The sequence below is a fragment of the Onychomys torridus genome, chromosome 4 (genome assembly GCF_903995425.1).
Source record: "Onychomys torridus chromosome 4, mOncTor1.1, whole genome shotgun sequence".
Taxonomy (NCBI): domain Eukaryota; kingdom Metazoa; phylum Chordata; class Mammalia; order Rodentia; family Cricetidae; genus Onychomys; species Onychomys torridus.
In genome coordinates, this window is record NC_050446.1 from 142,629,785 (window position 1) to 142,653,087 (window position 23,303).

Genomic DNA, 23,303 nt, shown 5'->3' on the forward strand with positions numbered 1-23,303 from the left:
GGAATCACAATGACTCTGAGACTGCAAACCCAAAAACTGAGCTTGCCAAATCACCAACCTGCTATGTATTAAACTTGTAGCCCCAAGAAAGCAAGCTCGGCTTTGTCCTTGAGCTTTGGAGAGTTCAGGGAACGCTTGCTAACATGAATTACTCAACAAATCTACAAGATATAGCACTGTGAGTGAGTACAGTGAAGTAAATGGAAATAATTACCCCCATTCCACCACATGTGACTCATAATCCCAATATTCTCGGGGTCTGTGCGTGTTAACATCTGTGTAAACTCTGGCCCTGCTTGGCACGGGTCCCGACATGTCAGACAGGTTGGCAGACAAAGCTGAATTTGATGTTTGAAGATCTGGCAGTCACTGTATTCAGAGACAGATGTGGATAAGACCTTGTTTCAGACCTATTTTCTTCAAACTGCAGAAAAAAAAATGGAGAAAGACAAATTACTTTTCTCAAAGTATTTTGGAGGAAAGCCATTTACTAATAAAAATTATCTCAAATGTACCTCTATGCTAAGATATCCCAGTCGCGCTAAAACTGGTACTTATTCTGCAAAGTAGCCTGTAATCCAAAGGCAATGTTTGGATATTCTTTGTAAGATAAAAATAGCACTGAGGGTAGATACAACAGCACTGTCACTGTTTACAAAGGCATGCTAAAACAATCTAGACTGGGGAGAAAGCCACCAATAATCAATTGATTCTAATATCTGACAGAACTAGGGAAAAATAGCTCATATACCTTCAATATTATCTTATGTTGACCCTACTCATCTGGGAGATCTTATAGAATAATTAGCAGACACATAACATTAAGATATACTTGATTTTTGATGGACAGTGGTGGTGCAGGCTTTTAATCCTAACATTCAGGAGGCAGAGGCAGTGATCTTTGTGAGTTCAAGGCCAGCCTGGTCTACACAGAGAAACCCTGTCTTGAAAACAAAACAAAACAAAACGAAACAAAACAAAAAAAAGCGCCAAACAAACACAAAAGTTTGAGTAATGTGGTCAGACTACTGACTCCTCATGCAGGGCTATGGTTGAAGGAAAAGCAGCCTTGTGAGGAAGTACCTAAGCACTGCTGCAGAGAAGCAGTAACAAATGTGGAAAACTCAGGGAAAGGAGATTTGTACTTGCTCACCTCACTGTAAATTCAAAGATCAAAATTCAGTCCAACAAGGGCCAGAGTTACATCTCAGTAAAGAGCTTGCACAGCATCCACAAGACCTTAAATTCAGTTCCTGGTACCACAAAACCAGAAAAAGAAAACAAGCCCGATCTTAGTCAAACAAAAACTTGCCTTTTCTTCCAGTGGCACTAGGCCAGGCAGATTGCTGAGGAGTCCAAGGTTACCCTGGTCTATAGAACTAGTTCCAAGACAGCCAGAGAGACAAAGAGAAAGCCTGTCTTGAAAAGCAACTTCTCCCCCTTTAAAAAAAAAAAAAAAAAAAAAAAAAAAAAAAAAAAAAAAAAAAAGTGGCACTAGGGGTGGTCCTAGCAGTTAAACCTAGGGCTTTGAATATGCTGGGCACATTCTACTCCTCGGTTTTCTCTCTGAGTCTTCTCAATTATACTCAAAAGTGGAAAGAAAATAGGACCCAGGGAAATAAGCAAGCAAGAAGTCTGAAAGACCTTTGTTAGTCCCTGAAGATTAAAATTTTGTTCTGATGTAAGCCAAAGCCAAGAGTCCCATCTTATAAGGTAGGTAATCTAGTAGGTGATCCCCTCTGTAAGGAACCAGGACTCTGAAGACACTTAGGCTGAGAGTGAACACGGAGAAGACCAAGTGAAGAAATAAAGCTGTATTGGAGATTTTATCACATCTCAACTTATTTTAAGGTAGCCTCTGGAAACCTGACAAGCAAAGTCAAGAGAGAGAAGAGAAGGAGGGAAGGAGTGGGGGGAGAGTTAAGAGGGGGAGGAGAATGTTTTGCTATGTGTCTCAATGATTCCTATACAGGAATGGAGATCTGAAACTCAGTTGGTAGAATGCTTGTTTAGAATGCACAAAGACACATAAAGCCAGGTTTACTGGCACCCACCTATACCTATAACTCTAGTATCTGGGAAGTGGAAGCAGGAAATTTAGAAGCTCAAGGTCAGGGGTTGGAGAGATGATGGATAGCTTGGTGGTTGATAAGCCCCAAGTTCCATTCCCAGCATTCACATGACAACTCACAACCATTTGTAGCTCCAGTTTCAGGGACCCCAAAGCCCTCTGTATGTATGTGGTACAGAGAAGTGACATACATCAGTCAAAACACCCAAAGAAATTAAAACAAAACAAAAAATTCTTAAAGAGGACCCAAGTTTGGTTCCCAGCACCCACCTGTAACCATTTGTAACTCCAGTTCTGGGGGGATCTGAACACCCTCTTCTGGCCTCCACAGGCACTACATGCACATGGTGCACATACAGACACTCAGAGAAAACACAAGCATAAAATAAAAATAATCTTATTTTTATTTTCTTTTTGAGACAGGGTCACTTCCTGGCCATCCTGGGAACTCACTGTACAGATAAGGCTGGCCTCAAACTCAGAAATTCACTTACCCCTGCTCCCCGTCCCAAGTATTGGGAATAAAGGCGTGGGTCACCAAACTTGGCTAGAAATAAAACTTAAACAAACAAACCACCATTGGCTACATTGTGAATTTGAGGTCAATATGGGTTCCACCAGATACTGCCTCAAATTAAAAAAGTTAATTTGATTTTCTGAATTATTTTATGCATATGAGTGTTTTGCCTGCATGTGTGTGCCTAGCACCTTCAGAGGTCAGAAGAGGACATAGGAGTCCCTGGAATTACAGATGGCTGTGAGGCACCATGTGGGTACTGGGAATCAAATCAGGTCTTCTGAAAGAACATTGCTCTTTGCTGAGCCAACTCTCTAGTCCCTTTTTTTCTTACTTGTTTTTTGTTTTGTTTTGTTTTCTTTGAGACAAGGTATCTCTGTATAGTTCTGGGGCTTGCTGTGTAGAACAGGATGGCCTTGAACTCAGGGATCTTCCTGTTTCTGCCTCCTTGTGCTGGAATTAAATGTATGCACTACCACACCTGGTGCCTCTATTACTTTTTTTTTTTTTTTTTTTTTTTTTTTTAAAGACAAGCTTTCTCTGTGTAACAGCCCTGGCTATCCTAGAATTCACTTTGTAGACCAGGCTGGCCTCAAATTCAGAGATCTGTCTGCCTCTGCCTCTGCTTCCCAAGTGCTGGGATTAAAGGCGTGAGCCACCACTGCCCAGCCCTTTATTACTTTCTTAAAGATTTATTTTTATTCTGTGTGTATGAATGTTTCCCTACATGCATGTGCACCATATGCATAACTGGTGCTGGAGGAAGATCCCTTGGATTTGGAGTTACTGTTACAAGCTGTCACAACAATGCTGGGAATCAAACCTGCATCCTCTGAAGAGCAGTAAGTGCTCAACTGTTGAGCCTGAGTTCTAGCCCAACTTGATAACTTTAGCACATCTTATCTCATTCATTCCAAAAGAGAGGAAGACAATGTAGAATGGGCATTAAGTTACATTCCAACAAGATACCCAAGTTGGACATGATTTACAAAATGTGAGCTTCAGAGAAGATACAGTAGCATCCAGAACTAGCCAGGTGTCAACAACAGTTTAAATAGAAGCTAACTATATTTTTTCCTCATCTTACTGCTTTAAAGAAAAAACTTCAGTTTTTAAAGAAAGAACAAGTATCCAGCTTTAAGTCATTTCTTACTGTTACTTTTAAACTGTATCTTTTGAATCACACATGGCAAGAGGTTTGTTTGAACTTCTGGGGTTCTTTAAAATGGTCTTTTTTAAACATGAAAACAAAAATTATCCTAAGACTAGCTGGTCCCTTGAATCTTTCCTGTTAAGAGACTCAATTAACTGAAAATTTAAAAACTCTAGACATAGAGAAAACACTATTGTGTGGCACATTGGGATAAATGAGCAAGACTGCTCTAGCTTATACACACTGCACCTTACACAACCTTAGGCCTAAGGTTGATGTCAGAAATCTTCCTCCAAGGTCCTTCCACCTTACTCTTGGAGGCCAGGTCTCTTAAATCCAAACTTATTGATATACCTAGCTTCACTAGCCAGCTCGCTCAGAGGAATTCCCTGGCTCTTGCCTTCCAGTGCTAGAATTACAGGTGGGCAGTCACTCCTGCCTGGCATTTACTGGGTTCTGGGCATCAGAACTTAAGTCCCATTACTTGACACAAGATCTCCATGACCCCTTTATTTTATTTTGAACAGGGTCTTGCTCTGTAGCCCATGCTTGCCTGATATTCCTTATGTAGCCTTGGGCTGTCCTGGTCCTCCTCTAAGTCCTCCTGCTTCAGACTTCTTAAGTGTTGTAATTACAAACACATGCTACCATGCCTGGTTTAAGCCAGAACTTCTTTTCTTCTTTTTTATTTTTTGTTGTTTTGGTTTTCTTGGGGGACAGGGTTTCTCTGTGTAGCCCTGGTTGTCCTGGAACTTACTCTGTAGACCAGACTGACCTCTAACTCAGAGTTAGAGGCCTGTCTGCCTCCTGAGCGCTGATATTACAGGTGCGCCACCATGGCCCGAAGCCAGAATTCTTATCTACAGTGCTCCATCTGATAGGCGCCGCTGAGGTGCTAGTACTGTAAGACCCTCCAGCCTAGACACACTCACATGCACCTGCACACAGTGTGCCCAGACAGTGCAAGCACAGATACAGGAAAAGATAAATAGGGCTCTCAAGATAAATGTGCTTAGCACCAAGCCTTGACAACTTGTTTGACTGCCAGAATCTACGTGGTAGAAAGAGGTGCCCCCCTCCTCACAATAGATACATGTAATTTTAAAAAACTGTACTGGGCAATTAAATTGAGGAAAAAAATAGAGATTAATAAAACTGCTGGGTAGTGGTGCATGCCTTTAATCCCAGCATTTCAGAAGCAGAGGCAGGTGGATTTCAGAGTTCAAGGTCAGCCTGGTATACAGTGAGTTCCAGGTCAGCCAGCACTACACAGAGAAACCCTGACTCAACAAAACAAACAAAAAACCACCAACAATGAAAAAGATTAATAAAACCAACAACAAGAATTTTGGCAGTTCCCAGGCTTCTTTTTTTCTGACCTTTAAATCCAAAGTTGCAACTGCACACTAAACGAAGAAAACTTCCTGTTCAAAACAATAAAATTTCTCTGGTCCTATTAAGGGCTCGGTTTTGGAATATAATATTTATAATAGCTATGGATTTAGCTCAGTGATAGAATACTTGTATATAGACCCATTCAATACCCAGCATATCTATGTAAAAAAAAAAAATTACTTTAAAGCTGGGCATGATGGCATATGCCTGTAATGTTACCACTCAAGAGGAAGATCACAAGTTCCAAGACAGTCAGGACTACAAAGTCAAACTCCATAAAGGGTCACAATAATACAACTTACTGAAGGAGGAAGCCATAGAATATTTTTCTTTAGATTACAATCTTAGCACACAAATGGGCCTTCTGCTTTTATTCCTAACTACAAATTATACAGCATCATTGCTTCAAAAGGCAATGCAGGGCCTAGAGAGGTGGCTCAGCGGTTAAGAGCACTGGCTGCTCTTCCAGAGGTCCTGAGTTCAATTCCCAGCACCCACATGGTGGCTCACAACCACCTGTAATGAGATCTGGTGCCCTCTTCTGGTCTGCAGTCATACATGCAGACAGAACACTGGATACATAATAAATAAATGTTTAAAAAAAAAAAAGGCAATGCAAAGTATTTCTAACCTAAAACAAACTTATGAAAAATGGTAAAACAAAAACATCAGCACTTGAGTCCTCTCTGTGTAAACTAGTATCAATGTTAAATACACGACACAACAGTGGGGGGTCTTCCAACAAAGTTGATCATTTATTTCAAATTTTAAAAAAGGAAGAAAAGAAACCAAGTTATTTTGTTAACATAATTCTATCCTAAAAACTTAACTAACAGGCAGAAAGTCATCACCTGTGTATTTTATCTTTCGATCAGACAACTGAGGCAAAATGAGTCTTAATGTGAAACTTAATCCCACTGGCCACATATTCTCTGGAACCTAAGGACAGAAAACTTTGAGACCTAAAGTAATCTAAAGCAGAACTCAGCACTTACATTTGTTATTACACTACTACCATTTGAATGTCTCTTAAAGTAGTATGGCATGAGATGCATACTTTCAGGTTCAGGGGTTAAATAACCTGTCTACCCCTCCCCCATTACAAAAGGACTAAATAGAAAAGAGTATGTTTGAACCCAAGTCTACTTAGGATTCAGGACCTAGACAGGCTCTTTTTACTAAATTCAATACCAGGTCTTTTTACAAACGGACCTTTTTTAAAAAAACAAAACAAACAAAAAGACAGGGTCTTACCATGTAGACCTGGCTTGCCTGAAGCTCTCCATGTATACCAGGCTAGCTTTGAACTCAGATTCATTTGGTTCTGCCTCCTGAATACTATGTGCAAATTGATTTTTTCCCCCCTGAGACAGGGTTTCTTTGTGTAGTTTTGTGCCTTTCCTGGAACTCACTTGGTAGCCCAGGCTGGCCTCAAACTCAGAGATCCACCTGCTTCTGCCTCTCGAGTGCTGGGATTAAAGGCGTGCGCCACCACCTGCAAACTGATTTTTTAACAGCTACCCAAAACACTGCCATGTTGGGTAGCAGCACTCTGGAGGCAGAGGCAGGCAGATTTCTGGGAATACAAGGCCAGCCTAGTCTATATAGTGAGTTCTAGGCCAACCACGGATACATAGTGAGATTGTCTCAGAAAAGAAAAAACAAAATCCAAACTACTTTCTTGAGTTATATTAGATGTAAGGTGAGGAATAGATGTTTAAGAGGCACCTTAAAACAGAACCTTCATTTTAAAGATGTATGAAGGTCACCTTGGCACAAGCTTTCTAGAACTGTCATTAATATGATGGCTGTAAAAAACAAACAAACAAACAAACAAACAAACAAACAAAAACCCACCACAACTCTGAAATACCACCTTACACCTGTCAGAATGGCTATGATCAAAAACACTAATGACAGTCTATGTTGGAGAGGATGCGGAGCAAAGGGAACACTCCTCCACTGTTGGTGGGAGTGCAAACTTGTACAACCACTGTGGAAATCAGTATGGTGGTTTCTCAGAAAATTGAGAATCAAACTACCTCAAGACCCAGCCATACCACTCTTGGGCATATACCCAAGGAATGCTCAATCATACCACAAAGATACATGCTCAACTATGTTCATAGCAGCACTATTCATAATAGCCAGAACCTGGAAACAACCTAAATGCGTGTCAACTGAAGAATGGATTAAGAAAACGTGTACATATACACAATGGAGTACTACTCAGCAGAGGAAAAACAATGACAGCATGAAATTTGCAGGCAAATGGATGGAACTAGAAAATATCATCCTGAGTGAGATAACCCAAACCCAGAAGGACAAACATGGTATATACTCACTCTTAAGTGGATACTAGATATTAAGCAAGGAACAATCAGACTGCAATCCACAGATCCAGGGAGGCTACATGGCAGGGGGACCCTAGAATGACTGTGGCTTATAAGTTTTGGTTTTACCCAATCACTTGGCAAGCTTCAGTGAAACATCTCACTATTAGGATAAGAATTTGTACTGTATCAAGCTGATAATAGAAAAATAAAATAATAATTAAAAAAATTTAAAAAACCAACCAACCAACCAACCAACACAACTACATGTTAACTACAAGAGAACACAGGTAGCTGCCAGTGTATATTTAAGGAATGTTACCTGAAATTCTTCAGTACATTAAAGTGTGGAATGTAATATTTTGGAAGGAAAACTGATCAGAAAGACAGATGAATAGAAGTAAATAATGAAAATAATCTCCAACAAACGTACATAGGGGAAAAAAAAAAACCAAAAACCTCAACATGTTTGAAAATTTACTGTTTTGATTACCAACCCCCCCCCCCCAGCTGAGGACCGAACCCAGGGTCTTCAAGCGCTCTACAGTGCACTGAGCTAAACCCCCTCCAAGCTTTGTCTTTTAAAGGATGAGTGCTGGGAAGAGTACTTATCTAGTATGTGCAGAACCACAGGTTCAATCTTCCATGGAGACAAAAACCAAAAGAAAAAGGGACAAAAGAGTCTAGAGACTGGGGCTAGAGCTCAATTATGAGCACTTACCTGGAATGTTCAAGGCCTTAGGTTCAACCCACAGAAACACACACCCAAAAAATATACTGTTCACTGTGCATTATGCTTTACCCCTGTAATCTCAGCATGCTGGAGAATAAGACAGAAGGATTACCTTAAAGACCAACCTTGGCTATACAAGCCAAGACCTTGTCTCAAAAACCCCAACCCCAAAAGGAGAGAAAACAAAAATAAATGAGAGAGTTTATGACTTATGCCAGGCATGGTGGTATGTGCCTGTAAGCCTTATACTTAGGAGACAGAGGTAGGATGGTCCCTACAAGTTCAAGGCCAACCTGGTCATAACTACAAGTTCCAGGATAGTCAGAGATACAGTGAGACCACATCTTAAAAACAAACAAAAGCACTTGTAAACAAAGAGTCTTACTGGGCCAGCCAAATGACTGTTGATTTCAATCTCAAGGATCCCCATGATACAAACAAAAAAACTGACTCCCAAAAGTTGTCCTCTGACCTCTATGCATGCATGTATATAAGAGTTCATCCCTATTTGCAACAAGTCATATCACTTCTATAAAAACAGAAAAGAATTTATGTCCCAGCTGGGTGTAGTGGCTCATACTTGTAATCCCAGCACTTGGGAGACTGAGACAGGAGGCTTGCTGAGTTCAAAGCCAGTCTGGGCTAAAACAGTGAGTTCCAGATTAGCCTGGGCTATAGACTAATTCCCTATCTCAACGCTGTCTCACATAGGACTACCCATTCATTTCCCCATTGCAGTTTATGACTTAAAACTATACAGCAAAGCAGGAGGTATAGCTCAGTGGTAGAGTGCTTACCTAGTATGGGCAAGACCCAGGGTTTACTCTCCAGCATGCCACCCTCCTACCCCCAAAAGAACAACAAAATCCACCCCTCCCCAAATCAAAGCCAAGCCAGACAGGCAGAGAGAGAAAGATCAATCACTGAAAGTTCTGTTGGTCTGGTCTGGTCTACACAGTGCATGGGTCAGTGGGTAAAGGCACCTGTAGCCTAACCTGAACTCAATCCCCAGGTACCATGTAGTAGAAGTGAAACTACTCCCAAACATTGTTCTCTAAGCTCCGCTCATATACACGGCACAGTATGCATCCATATGCCATACACAAAGATAAAAAGTCAACAAAAATGGGTCAAGGGTGTGCGCATGTGCATGCACATGCATACCCCAGTGATAGAACACTTACCTAACATTTAAAAATATACATAAAAACTTGCCAGGTGGTGGCGGCACACGCCTTTAATCCCAGCACTTGGGAGGCAGAGCCAGGTGAATCTTTGTGAGTTTGAGTCCAGCCTGGTCTACAGAGTGAGCTCTAGGACAGGCTCCAAAGCTACAGAGAGAAACCCTGTCTCAAAGAAAGAAAAAAAAAACCCAAACAAACAATATACATAAACTTAAAGAAAAAAGAAGTAGGGACCTGGTGATATATGCCCACAATCCTAGGGCTTGGGGACTGAAGCAGGAGGATCTCAGCACACTCCATGCCAGCCAGAACTACATGAAGAGAGCCCACTTAAAATAAAAACAAATCATGTGGTGGTGGCACATGCCTTTGATCTCAGCACTCAAGAAGCAGAGGCAGGTCAATCCTGGTCTCAATAGAGTTCCAGGACAGTCAGGACTACAAAAAACAAAAAACACCCAAAATAAAAACAAATGCATATGCTGGGCAGTGGTGGCACACGGCTTTAATCTCAGCACTCAGGAGGCAGAGGCTGGTTTACAAAGTTTGAGAAACCTTGTCTCAAAAATCAAAAGCAAACGAACAAAAAAACCCCAAATTCATAGAAACAAGAGACTGCAGTACAGAAAAGATGCTATAGGTACATTCTTAATACAGTATAGGCAAGTAATTCCCATCTATGATTACAATATCACTGAAAATACCATCTCTAGGTACTGGAGAGATGATGACTCAGGGTTTGAGTGCATACTGCTCTTACAATACAGGAGTTCAGTTCCTGAGACTTATTTCAGGTGGCTCATGACTGCCTGTAACTCAGCTCTAGGGGATCCTCTGTCTTCCTAGAACACCTAACACTCACATGCACACACCCCCCCACACACACATAGACTAATACAAATACACATAATTAAAATATTAAAAAAATAATACTTCTAATTAAAGGCCATGAGGTCTAGAGATGAACAAACCTAGAACTCTTCCTGAGTCTGAAACAAGATGAATTCAATCTAGAAACAAGAGAATCCTAGATATGGAGAATCAATCAATCAATAAACAAGTAAGTAAGTAAGTGAGTAAATAAATAAATAAATAAATAAATAAATAAAGAAGAATCTTAGATCTGTCTGTCCGTGGGTAATGGAGGCGACCTACATTGGGTGTGATTGACTTACTGATCCACACCTAAACAGCAATTCAGTACCTCACTCACCCGGCAGGCCATACCAGAAACAAGATGTACAAGTCAAGAATCTCTCTAAAAAATAAGAACTCTTGGCATCAGAAAGTGAAAATCACAAATAAAGAGTAGCAACATGGTAACAGCTGGTGATTTCATTAATAATCTTCACAAAAATTCTCGGAGGTGTAGGGTACTATCCCCATTTTACAGATGAAGAAACTGAAGAATAGTAAGTAAGTCATCCCATGTAGCTATTACTCCAGCTGTAGAGGTGACAAAAACCAAAGCTTGAGAGGTTGTGGAGCTTTGATCCTCAACTCTCAGAGTAGAGTTCTTCCTACTAGCCTCCTAGCCCTCCTGTCCCTAGCAACTTCAACTAATTCTAAATCCAGTTCTCTCCCATCCAGTTCCTACAGCTGTATTAGAAATTACACCCAGGGCAAAGGAAGGTCCTCATGGTACCACCAAAAGCTACTAAGCTGAAACACAGTATATTTATTATGGCAAAATGCCAGCCAATTGTGAAGTTGAGGGCAAGGATATCTAGAAGTCCTTAGTACAGTACCTGTCAGAAGTATAGCAAGCATTCATCTACTTTATACTTTCTGATACAAAAGTGACACAATTTTCTAATAAATTTTAGAGGGAGTATCTTTTCTTGAGACAGGACATACTATATAATTGTAGATATATATTATATATTACACACACACTATACATACTATGTAGATTGGCTTCTATCTCATAGGCACATATTACCAGAACTTCTTATCTTCTGTTCATAGAGGCCATAAGAAGGCATCAGATGCCTTGGAACTGGAGTTACAGATGGTTGTGAGCCACTACATGAGTGCTAGGAACTGAACTCAGGCCCTCTTAGAAAAGTAGCTAGTGTTCTTAACTGCTGAGCCATCTCTCCAGCTCCACCCATTTTTTTGTTGTTGTTGTTGTTTTTGTTTTTGTTTTTGTATTTTTTTTTGCCAGAGCTGAGGACTGAACCCAGGGCCTTTTTTAGTGCTCTACCACTGAGCTGAATCCCCAACCCCATTCATTTTTAATAGGATGATTTTCTTAAAATTCATAGAACATCAGATAGCTAAATTGAGAAATGCTCATTAGAGCATTAGTCATAACTAGAAAAATTCCAAGTGCTCACTTTTCTAAGACTAAAATGTTTCAGCTAATAAAAACCACTCAAAAAAATCCTCACAAGACTCAGTGTTAAAAGAACAGACGAGAAAGGTATGAGATCTGACATACAAATTATAAAATTCCTCTAACCATTACACTTAATTTCTAAAACTTCTAGGTAACAATACTTTTTTCATGTAAGAAAACATCACAATGTAAAAAGAGCTCACCTACCATAGCAACTGTTGTTAAGTAGGGTTTTTTTTTGGGGGGGGGGGCAGGGACAGGATTTTTCTGTGCAGCTTTGTGCCTTTCCTGGATCTCACTCTGTAGACCAGCCTGGCCTCGAACTCACAGAGATCCGCCTGTCTCTGCCTCCAAGTGCTGGGATTAAAGGCGTTGCACCACCACCTAGCTTGTTTTTTGTCTATCTAAGGCTAAAAGACACATAATTTGCAGAAACCAATAACACCACCACTCCTAGCTTTATCTTGTGATGTGATTATTTATTATCTCAAACTTTTTAAAAGATTCAACCCTTGATTTCTATAACATGTTTGGTCAACTGCTGGATTCTGATCTGTAACAAAATATTTAAATATTGGCTAGAAATTATCAATTGTTTCTTTTCTGTGGGGGAAAAAAACTGTTCACTTTTCCAAGCACACTAAAATGTTTCAGCTAATAAAAACAAAACAAAACCACACAACCCAGAAAATATCCTAAGATCACAGTGTTAAAAGAACAAATGAAGTGGGGGCATTTGAGATGTGACACACAAATTATAGGATTTAGGACTATAATCCCTGCACTTGGGAAGTCGAGGGATGGCGAGCAGAAGCTCAAGATCATCCTCAGATACTTAGTGAATTTGAGACTAGTCTGGGCTACAAGAGTTATGCTCAAAAAAAATTTAAAAAATAATAATAAAAGATGAAAGAAGTGCTAAGGATGGTGGCACAAGTCTTTCAACACCAGCACTCAGAAGGATCTCTTGAGTTCAAGACCAACCTGATCTATATAGTGAGTTCCAGGCCAATCAGTTACATAGTTAAAACTTAGTCTCAAAACCACAAACACATTCTATCTATAACCTAAACAGCTGCCATATTTCTTCATTCAAATAGCTAGCTAGGAGTTGAGGAATGGGGCTCAGATAGTAGAATGCTTGCCTAGCATGCATAAAGCCCTGGATTTGATTCCCAGTGGTACATAAACCAGCCATAGTGGTGAGTACCTATAATTCCAGCACATTCAAGGCCAGTCTAGGTTATATGAGACCCTACCAACAAAGAAAAACACAAAAAAGAAAAATCAAACAAGCTAACTGGGTCAGGTATGGTGGTTTGTACCCAAATTCCTGTACTCATAGGCCAGCAGCAGGACTGCATGAGTTTGAGGTCAGCTTGGTCTACATGAGACCCTGTCTCAAACAAACCAACTAACCCAAAGGAAACAAAAAATAAAATAAAATAAAATAAAATAAAATAAAGCTAGATGGCCTACACTTCTCTCTAGTCCTGCTCACCCCGCCCTGTGCGTGAGTGTGTGCATGTGTCTGTCTGTCTGTCTGTATCCATCCATTAGGCAACAACTAAATATGCCATTTTGAAACCATCCATCTTATGAGTCCAAAGAAATTTAGGCTTAAGCGGCCATTATTCTTGTGCAAGAAACTTGGCCCTGGTGACTCAGTGAATTGTGATTGAGACAGGTTCTCTTTACACAGCCCTGGCTATTCTAAAATTTACTGTGTAGACCAAGCTAGCCTTGAATTCAGAGATCCACCAGCCTCTATTTCCCAAGTAGTGGGATTAAGGCTGTGCACCATCATATCTGGCTTATAATTTTAAATCAGTTATTACAAGCATTATTAATTATTGTCTGAAAATGCTAAGTCCTTGGCAAATCAAATGGCAAATCACATCAGATGTAAGTTTATGCAATTATATATTTACAGTCAAGTTGCCAAGTTACCATAAATGTTATAAACAGTTAATATGTTGGGGACATCTTCTGTGCTAGGTATCATGCTAAATGTGTTTATATAGTCTTTCAACTAATCCTCACAATGACTCAATGACGAAGTAGGCAGAAAGAACTAATTACAGTCCCAAGTATTTTAGGGTAATCAGGGAATACAGGTCCAAAGCCACGACTACTGCCTTGACCAGGATCCTTTGGAAAGCTCTAGAATGTTCTTGGTTGCCCTTCAGAGGGTAATTTTCCTTACTGTAAAGTCTAAAAACCAAACTCAAGCATATAATCTCAAAAATCCTTCATAACCTGAAATGTTATTTTGTCAACTGTATTTCAATGAAAGAAATGGTCTTACTCTCTACTCTAATGTTTAGTTAGTCCAAATCTTATGATTCCAACTTGAGGACACCATTAAAGAAGAAAGCCAAGGAGCACAGTGGATCCCACATGTAATACCAGCACTTGGAAGGCCAAGGCAGGGAATCACCGTGAGTTCCAGGAAAGTCTGGGCTACAGGATGAGATCCTTTCTCAAAAACAAATAAACTACATTTTGTAGATATGATTGCTAAATCTAACCTCAAATGACAATGGTAGGGAAAATAACTTTGAGTGAGCTGAACTGTAAGAGGACAGACAGACACTACCAACTTAGTGATGCTGCCAAAGTGATTCAGCACTAGAACCAGCATTTTAGCAGGTTATCTAGTCCCTTCATATTGCATCTAAGGACAAGAACAGAATATTTAAACATCAAGGGCTTGAGAGATGGCTCAGCTGTTAAGAGCACTTGGGTTAAGAGAACCCCAGTTCAATTCTCAGCCCCTACATGGAGGCATACAATCATCTAGAACTCTCTCTAGTTCCAGTGGAACCAATGCCTTCTTCTGGTCCCCACGGGCACACACTCATACACATTTTGAACATCAACCACAAGGCATCAGTTCTACTCTATACCATTATTCTGTAAATAATCTTTGCTGCCTTTGTTTCCTAGAGAATCACCACCCTAACGTTCTGAAATAAAGCTAGCAGATGCCAGTGTAAAGTTTTCTATTGTTGCTGTAAGAAATTACTACAAACAAAGCAACACAAATTATAGCAGTTTCTGTAAGTCAGAAAAGCAGAATGGGCTTAACTGGGTCTTGTTGAACGTCCAACTAGGCCAAGCTCAAAGTATCAACGAGCTGTTTTTCTGGCTGGAAGCTCTGGGAGGAATCTGCTCCCAGCTCATTCAGGTTGTTGGCTTACTTTCTTATGGCTGTAGGACTGGAGATCTGGCGCTGATGATGACTGTCAGCTAGGGTTCTCTTTGCTGCACAAGGCTGCTGCATTCATAATTTCCCTGTTGCCAGCTCCCAGAATGGCAGGATGAAATCTCTGACTCCACCCAAAGTTCTTGGCTTTAAAAAAAAAAAAATAAGGTCTCACTATATAGTCCTGGCTGGCCTCAAACACATAGACTCAACTTGTCTCTGCTTTTGGAACACTGGGAGTAAGGGCATGGACTTCCACATCCAGCAGGTTCTTTGCTTTTTAAGGATACATGGCTAAGACTAAAGCTCCAGGGAGGGGGAGGGGCGAGACAGAATAATCCTTTGAGTCTCTTAAAAGTCCCTCCATCAGCAGTTCTCAACCTGTGGGTCAAGTCCCCTTTGGGAATTGAACAACCCTTTCAGAAGGGATACATATTATGATTCATAACAGTAGCAAAATTAGTTATTAAGTAGCAATGGAAATAATTTTATGATTGGGGGGTCATCACAACATAAGGAACTGTATTAGATTGAGAACCACTGCCCTAAATAGTTTTCCTTCTGCCACATAACAATATTCTAGGGATTAGGGTACCAACATTTTAGGGGGTTCATTGTCTACTACAGTCCAGCCTCCAAAGATTTACATTCTCCTACCCACAAAATACATTCATCCTATACCAAGTTAAGTTCCCAAAGGTCTCAAACCACTAGAGCATCAACCCAAAGTCCAAAAGTCTCATCTAATGCTTCCAGGTTTAAAAGAAAAATCTAAATCTAAGCCAGGAGTGGTAGCATACAAATGTAGTGCCAGCATTTGTGAGGTTACTCAACAAGCTGCTTCCAAACCAGCCTGGTGTAGTTTCAGCCTAGCAATGGATACATGGCAAAATCCTACCTCAAAACAAAAACCAGCAACAAAACCTCATCATTTAATTTAGGTATAAGATGTTCTGGGCTACAATATATTAACTAAAACATTTGGGACACAAATATAAGAAGAAATATTCCAAAAGTAAATCCAAAATCCACTCCATGTCCTGCCCAAAGAAAACCCTGTTTTGTGTTCTAATCCCCTAGGTGCTTGGTTCCACTTGAGGCAAGGGTGTGAGCGCACACACACACACCTCTATATGAAAAGCAACACTAGTCCAACAATCCTCTTTAATTTTTCCTACTTCTTTTAGTGGACACTAGCAACGTTCCTGTAGGCGTAAAATTATCAAGAATGTAACGGGGCTTTCATTAATTTCAGAGGTCCACTCCCTTACAAAGCCATTCAAAATTAAAGCAAGCTTTCACTTTCATCATTTTGCTCGAACATCTAAGCTTAAAAAAAAAAAAAACAAAAAACTAAGTTTATTTGCAAATCAACTTACAAACTCTGCCTTCCATAAAAACAAAAGATATAACTTCTGCTCAGTTTGCTGGCCAGTCATCTCTCCTTAGTTTGCCTTTAACATGTAACTCACTCCTATCTCAGTCTTCACTAGTGAAGTCATTAACATCCACATTCCTACTAACAATCTGTTCTAGGTCTTTTCTATCATACTCCTCAAAATTCTTCCAGCCTCCACCCACTGCCACTTCTATGTTTAGGTAACAGTACACCCTGCTCCTGGTACCAAAATCTAATCTAGTGTTCTGCTACCATATTACCATCAATGTAGTGCCTTATATCATCACAAATTTATTCTCTTGTGTTATATATAAATTGGGTAAGCCTGTCTAGGTTAGGGTCTGAAGGCCAAAATTAAGTTATATGAAAGCCATTTTGCTTGCTGAGATCTCTGGAGAGGATCCACTTCTAACTTCTTTCAGATGTTAGCATTCAGCTCCTTGTGGTTGTAGAACCGAGGTTTCCATTTCCTTGCTGTCAGACACTAGAGGCTACACACATTCCTTCTCATATTCTCTTTGCAGCCTTATCTAAATGCACCTAATGGAGTCATCTCATGCTTTAAATTTGTCTGATTTCCCCATACCAATCTAATACAACTGGGAAAAGTACTGATTTTAGGTGCTCATGTAATCAGTCTGTGACTAAGCCAGGATCCAGATTAATTTCCTATTTTAAGATTTTTGGGGCTGGAATGATGGCTCAGTGGGTAAGCGCAAGTACTGGTCTTCCATAGGACCTGAGTTTCATTCCTAGCAACCCCCACCAGGCAGTTTACAACTGTCTGTTACTCTAACTGCAGGGGACTCAACACCTTTTTTCTGGCCTCCATGAGTACCCACATACATATAATTTAAAACAAAATCTTTCAGAGAATCTTAACATTACCTACACCTGCAAAGTCCTTTTCTACTATATAACAGTATATTTACAGATTGTGTAGATCAAAATATGGTGACACACACACAGATGGGGCATCATCTGCCCAAGTTAAGGCTTTAAATCCAATTTTTCTTTCTTTCTTTTTTCTCCTCAAGATAGGGTTTCTCTGTGTAGCACTGGCTGTCCTGGAACTCACTCTGTAGACCAGGCTGGCTTCAAATTCAGAGATCTGCCTGCCTCTGCCACCCAAGTACTGGGATTAAAGTCGAGCACCATCACTACCTGGCTTATATCCAATTTCTAAGAAAGTCTTCCTTGTCTTTAAATGATGTAAGATGTAAAAAATGTTTTGGTCAGGCCTGAGGAGGTGCTAAATTCATAAAGTGCTTGTTATAAAACCATACAGCCCTAAATTCAATCCTCAGCATCAACATAAAGTCAGGTGGGGGTTGAGGATTTAGCTCAGTGTAGAGCGCTTGCAAGCGTAAGGCCCTCACCTCTGGGGATAAACAAAACAAAACAAAAAACAAAAAAACAAGAAAACAAACCTGCTATTTCTGATATGCTGAAGGAAAACAGCATTAGAAATACACCAGTAAACCTTCCTAATTAATTGGCTGGCGGTGGTGGCGCACACCTTTAATCCCAGCACTCGGGAGGCAGAAGGATCTTTGTGAGTTTGAGGCCAGCCTGGTCTACAGAGAGAGAGATCCAGGAAAGCTACACAGAGAACCCGTGTCTTGAAAAACAAAACAAAACAAAAGTCAGGTGTAGAAATCTCAGCATAGGTGGGAAGGAGAAATAAGAGGATCCCTGCGGCTGGCTGGACAGCCAGTCCAGCTAGATCATGTAGTTCCAGATTCAGTGAGATACTGTCTTAGGAAAATAAAATAAAATGTTGAGTGGTAGTGGCAGCGGTGGTGCACGCCTTTAATGCCAGTACTCATGAGGCAGAGGCAGGCGGATCTTCATGGCCAGCCTGGTCTACAGAGCAAATCCCAGGACAGCTAGAGTTATACACAGAAACCCTGTCTCAAGATAAAATAAGGTAGAGGGGCTGAGAGAGAGCCTACCAACTAAGAATGAGTATTGCTCTTGTAGAGGTCTGATCTTTCAGTTCCCACCAAACATATTGGGCAGCTCACAACTGCCTATAATTCCAGCTCCAAAGTCTCCAACCCTCTTCTGGCCACCAGCATTCATGTACACGCACATATCCCCACAAAATACACATTCTTTTTTTTTTTTTGTTTTTTAAGACAGGGTTTCTCTGTGTAGCCCTGGTTGTCCTGGAACTCGATCTATAAACCAGGCTGGCCTCCAACTCCGAGATCCGCCTGCCTCTGCCTCCTGAGTGCTGGGATTAAAGGTGTGCGCCACCATCAGATCAGATCAGATCTTTAAAAAAAAAAAAAAAAAAAAAAAAAAAAAAAAAGAATAAGCGGCTGGAGCGATGGCTTAGTGGTTATGAGCACTGGTTGTTCTTCCAGAGGACCTAAGTTAAATTCCCAGCACTCACATGGTGCTCACAACCATTTGTAGCTCCAGTTCCAGGAGATCCATCCAATATTCTCCTCTGACCTCTATGGACATACACACACAAATAAGTAAATAAACAAGTATTTTTTAAAAAAACTTTAATAAATTAAAAAAAAAAAAAAAGGCAGAGAGCAACTGAGGAAGACCTCTGGCCTCCACATTCACCTACAGACAAAAAAGTATACACTCATGAATACAAAATGTTATGTTCAGAGATAAATCCAGTACCAAGAAGTTGGATGTGGTAATCACACCTATAATTCTAGTACTTTTGAAGGCTGCGTCGTCGAGTAGACTCAAGACATCCTGGGCTATACAGTAAGCCCTTGTTTCAAAACACAAAAGCAAGCAAACAGCAACACAGGGGGCAAGAACCAAAAGCACACCATGGAAATGTTACCTAGTTCATCCAAATTCCAACTTCCAAGTAACCCAGAAACTGGTTCATGATCCCCCTTGAATACTTGACTTTCTGTTCTTGTTTTCCATAAAAGCCAAAATAAAGCAGGTATGGTGTGCTTAGTTGTTTCAAAGAAAAGTTGCCAAAGAGTAACCTAAGTTTGCAACTATTAATAAAACCAATCTAAGTAAATATCCAACCCTTTCCTTCTTTCTTCAAGTTACATATCCTCCTCCAATAACAAACTAAAGCCAAATATTTCAAAGTCAAGGAAGGACAAACTTGCCCTGGTAAGACTGCAGCAGGTGAACTTTTCAAGAAGACATATAGGGAAGTTAGCGTTTGTCCTGGACTTTCAGCCTCAGGTGTACTAAGCAATTATAACCAACTGATTTGTAATAGCTACAAACATGAATGCTAAAGTGATCCCTAACAATAAACTTCAGTAGATGGGAGAAATTCTGAACATATCAACTAGCCCCTTTAGTAACAAGTCAGACCTACTGAGCACTTATGGTCTGCTACATAGTCTAGTAAACGCTTGATACAAACTATCTTAGACACTCCTTATCATAAACTTGCAAGCTAGGAAATACCATCACCATTTTACAAGTAGGAAAACAAAGCCTACAGAGTTTAGGTAACACAGCTAAGTCAATGGCTCTGATATTTGAGAACCTAGGGAAGTTTAGTTCATTGCCACTGGCCTATACCGCCAGTTATTTGACGAAATGAGGTCTTCAACTCTTGGGGAGGGGGAACCTTCCCTTCCTACTTTGGTTTTCATTTTTTCTCCCCTAGGCCCTTTGCAAAAGAATTCAACAGTTACAAGAAAAATCAATTCGTCCCAAATAACCTGTCACCTTTTCAGAACACTTTCTTCCCCCACAAAAGCAAAGACAAGGCAGCAATTCTCCCAACTCTGACTTTGCTTCCCCAAAACAAACTCCAGAAGTTTCACGCATCACCGGCCTAATCTACATCTGTTCCAACACTGCAAAAATCAAACTAATTCGAAAGTACTCTTCTTTCAAAAGGTCACTAACATGTAGCATACTCTTAGCCAACCTTTCTCCTTCTACGTACCTCTTCTCCTCCACCCAGGCCCCCAAGGAGCCCTCAAGCCCAAATCCACCCGATCGGCCGGCCCCAATCCGTGCTTCCCTCGCCCTCCCTCACCAACAACCCCGCCCCGGGCCCCCTCCACCTTGCACCGGGTCTGCAGGTAGGAAGTTCAGCCCCGCCCAGAGGAACCATAGGAAGGCCCCTCTCCCTGCTGCCCCGCGCGGCGCAAGGATCCACGCCACTCTGCCCTGCAGGCCCCAATCCCTCGGTGCGCTGCCCCAGCACCCGCGCGCGCCCCCCAGCTCCCTTCCCCCTTCCGCCACCCCACCTCCAAGTTGTCCCTTAGTCTCCGCCCAGTCCAGCCTCCCTCCCGCAAGAACCAGGAGTCTGACAGCCAGCTCCCCACCCTCACACCGGCCGATCCCTCTGCCTCGCTCTGCGCCCTCCGGGGCGGCCGCGAGCGTCCGGGATGGACTGCAGGGGCCTCGGCTGCTGTGTGCGGTGAGGGGGGCAGGGGAAGGCGACAGGCCGCCTGGGAGGAAGCTGAGAGCGTGCGGGGCGACCTCGCCCTGCTGCCTGGGCCTGGGCTCACCCGCGCGCCCCGATGACCTCAGCCCACGGCTCCCTCGGTACCTGCGGTGGAAGCGGCAGCGGCAGCAGCCGCGCTCCCCTCTCCTCACACAGACAATATGGCGGCGGCGGAGGAGGAGACACACGGCTCGGCCGCCAGCCGCAGGGACCAGAGCGAGGCTACAGCCTCCAATGCCGGAAGCGGAAGCCCCCTCCCAACCAGAGACGGGCGGAGCCGGAAAGGGTGGAGCCGGCCCGCCCCCGGAGGCTCCGGCTGAGTGCCGCCATAGTGGCTTGTTCTATGTCACCTGGGAGCGTTCCGGTGATAAGACTGGGGCACTGAACTGGAATTCTCATCGTAAAGCTTAGTAGTGAGAATTCTAACAGAGAAGCGCATTTTGGTCAGAACCTGTAGTAGGTGACGAGACAAAACAGGAGCGTCCCATCAAGCATACAAACGGTTGGTTTGACCCAGCCGAAGATGGCGTTGTGTTAGCTTTCCCGCACTACGCCTAGCGACAGAGACTAGCCGGCTAGTCCCTTCCTTTCTTCAAAGAAGCATGCGCCACCTTCCGTGCTGTAGAGCGAAGCATCCTGGGAACTGAAGTCTCTCCGGCCCGGACCCCTGGTCTCGGTTTAGATTTCCAGCAGCACTTTTCCACCTCAGACTCGGAGTTTAGACCAAGGAAAGTTGGGTACCGCAGGGGGCGTGACTCTAGATTCTACAGTCTAGAATCTAGGAAAAGCTGGTAATAACCCTTCCATGGAATCCCACCCAGAGCTGCCTAGTCAGAATACCATAGGGTTTTCTGCCTTTCAATCTACCCTCATCCTCACTCTTTGCACACGTTTCCTCCTCCAAACAGACACAGGACTCTTTCTGCTATGTATACCGGAGTAGATTCTCCTTTTGATCAAAATTCTCCTGTGGAGTCTCAAAACTTGTGTAGCAAACACTTGGCTTTATGGTCAATACCGCCCCCACCAAACAAAAAACCCAAAGACTTGGTCAAACCCCTTCTTTTTAGTTCTTCCCTTCTCTAAAACTCCTGATGTTTCCACTCACTAAGACTGCAAACAATCCTGGAACTTGGCAGTGTCGCTTCCCTCTCTTTGAACTTGAGGACTAAATAACTTGCATGCATTTGTTGAGTTTATTCAGGGGGTTTCTTCTCTTCTGAGGATCTCTTTGAGCTCCCAAACCCAGGTACTTAGCAGCCTGAGGTCCCTAGCTGACCTCCTCCATCAGACTGTGAGCCCCCTAGGAGACAGAAGCTGGTGTGTATATGAATGCTGCTGAACGCTATTGATTGTTAGCCTCACCTCTGGTAGGACAGAGGTGTGAGGGCTGAAACAAGGGTGAGGAGGCTGGGTTATTTCTGTACCAGCCATTATCCCCAGCTGCCTCAGAATAACTGTTTCAGGGATAGGCTTTCCACCCTCCCCAGCCTTCCTTTCACAGTTTGTCAGCTGACTGGCACCTCTGCTCCCAAAGAGACTCTCCTGCCCCCACCATGAAATGGGAACGGTGGTGGCTTGCAGATATGTAGTGATGGCTTTAGAGAGGTGGCAGTTACCTTTTATGAGCCTCTCCCAGACAGCTCTGTAATGTTTGATCCCAATTGCCTGAATATCCACAATTTTCTGGGTGTCTGCAGTCTAAAGCCATTCTCTTCCCCGGGGCCTCAGTTTTCCCATATGTGAACTGAAGTGGTTAAACAAGATGATCTCAAGGTTCCCCAACTAGGCATGGTGATGCATGCCTGTAGTGGCAGTACTTGGGAGGTAGAGGCAAGAAGATCAGGAGTGTGAGGCCAGCCTGGGCTTCATGAGACCAGTCACAAACAAACCAGAGGTGTGTCTCTGAGGCTATAGCTCAGTTGGTACAGTGTCTGCCTAGCTTGCACTAAGCCCTCAGTTCAGTTCCCACAGTCTGTATAAACTGAGCCTGGTGACCCTCGACTACAATCCCAGCACGTGGGATTAGTGAGTCTGAGACGAGCCGGAGATACATCAGATCCTGTCTCAAAATAGATGGATGGATGGATAAATAGGTAGATAGATGGATGGATGGATGGATGGATGGATGGATAGGTAGATAGATGATAGATAGATAGATAGATAGATAGACAGATGGAGGCTATGAAGAAAAAGAAAGTAGATGTGAAAAAGGCTTGAAGCTTTAGATAGCCTAAGTGCTGTGAAGGAAAATGGTAAGTGGTTCTGAAGTATGGAGCAGTGAGTGCAGAAGCTCCCTCTGGGAAGGGAAACGTAGGTACAGAGGTCCCAAGGCTTTCCTAAGAGCCTGCTACATTTGAAGGCAGCCTTAGTGGCTGAAACACTATGACTAAGGGAGAAAGGGGTCGAGACTATGGGAGGAGAGTGGACAGGACACTGGGCCACTTCGAGGAAGCCAGGCTTTTGTCCCAGTGAAGCAGAGGTCTTCCTGGGCTTAGCACATCTGCCTCTCTGATAATCATGTTGACCTGAGCAGTGCCTAGGTGGCCTGAGTT

General features: G+C 42.3%; 1 protein-coding gene across 1 annotated transcript in view; it reads right to left on the bottom strand.

The window, feature by feature from the left end:
• The window catches only part of Csnk2a1 (casein kinase 2 alpha 1), a 42,612-nt gene extending 21,614 nt beyond the window's left edge, over positions 1 to 20,998 (bottom strand). Inside the window, 3 exon segments of the mRNA XM_036183706.1 lie at positions 215 to 424; positions 14,931 to 15,082; positions 20,854 to 20,998. Of these exon segments, the coding sequence (XP_036039599.1) occupies positions 215 to 315 (101 nt within the window). The 5' untranslated portion in view covers positions 316 to 424; positions 14,931 to 15,082; positions 20,854 to 20,998.
• Between the last annotated feature and the right edge of the window lie 2,305 nt (positions 20,999 to 23,303).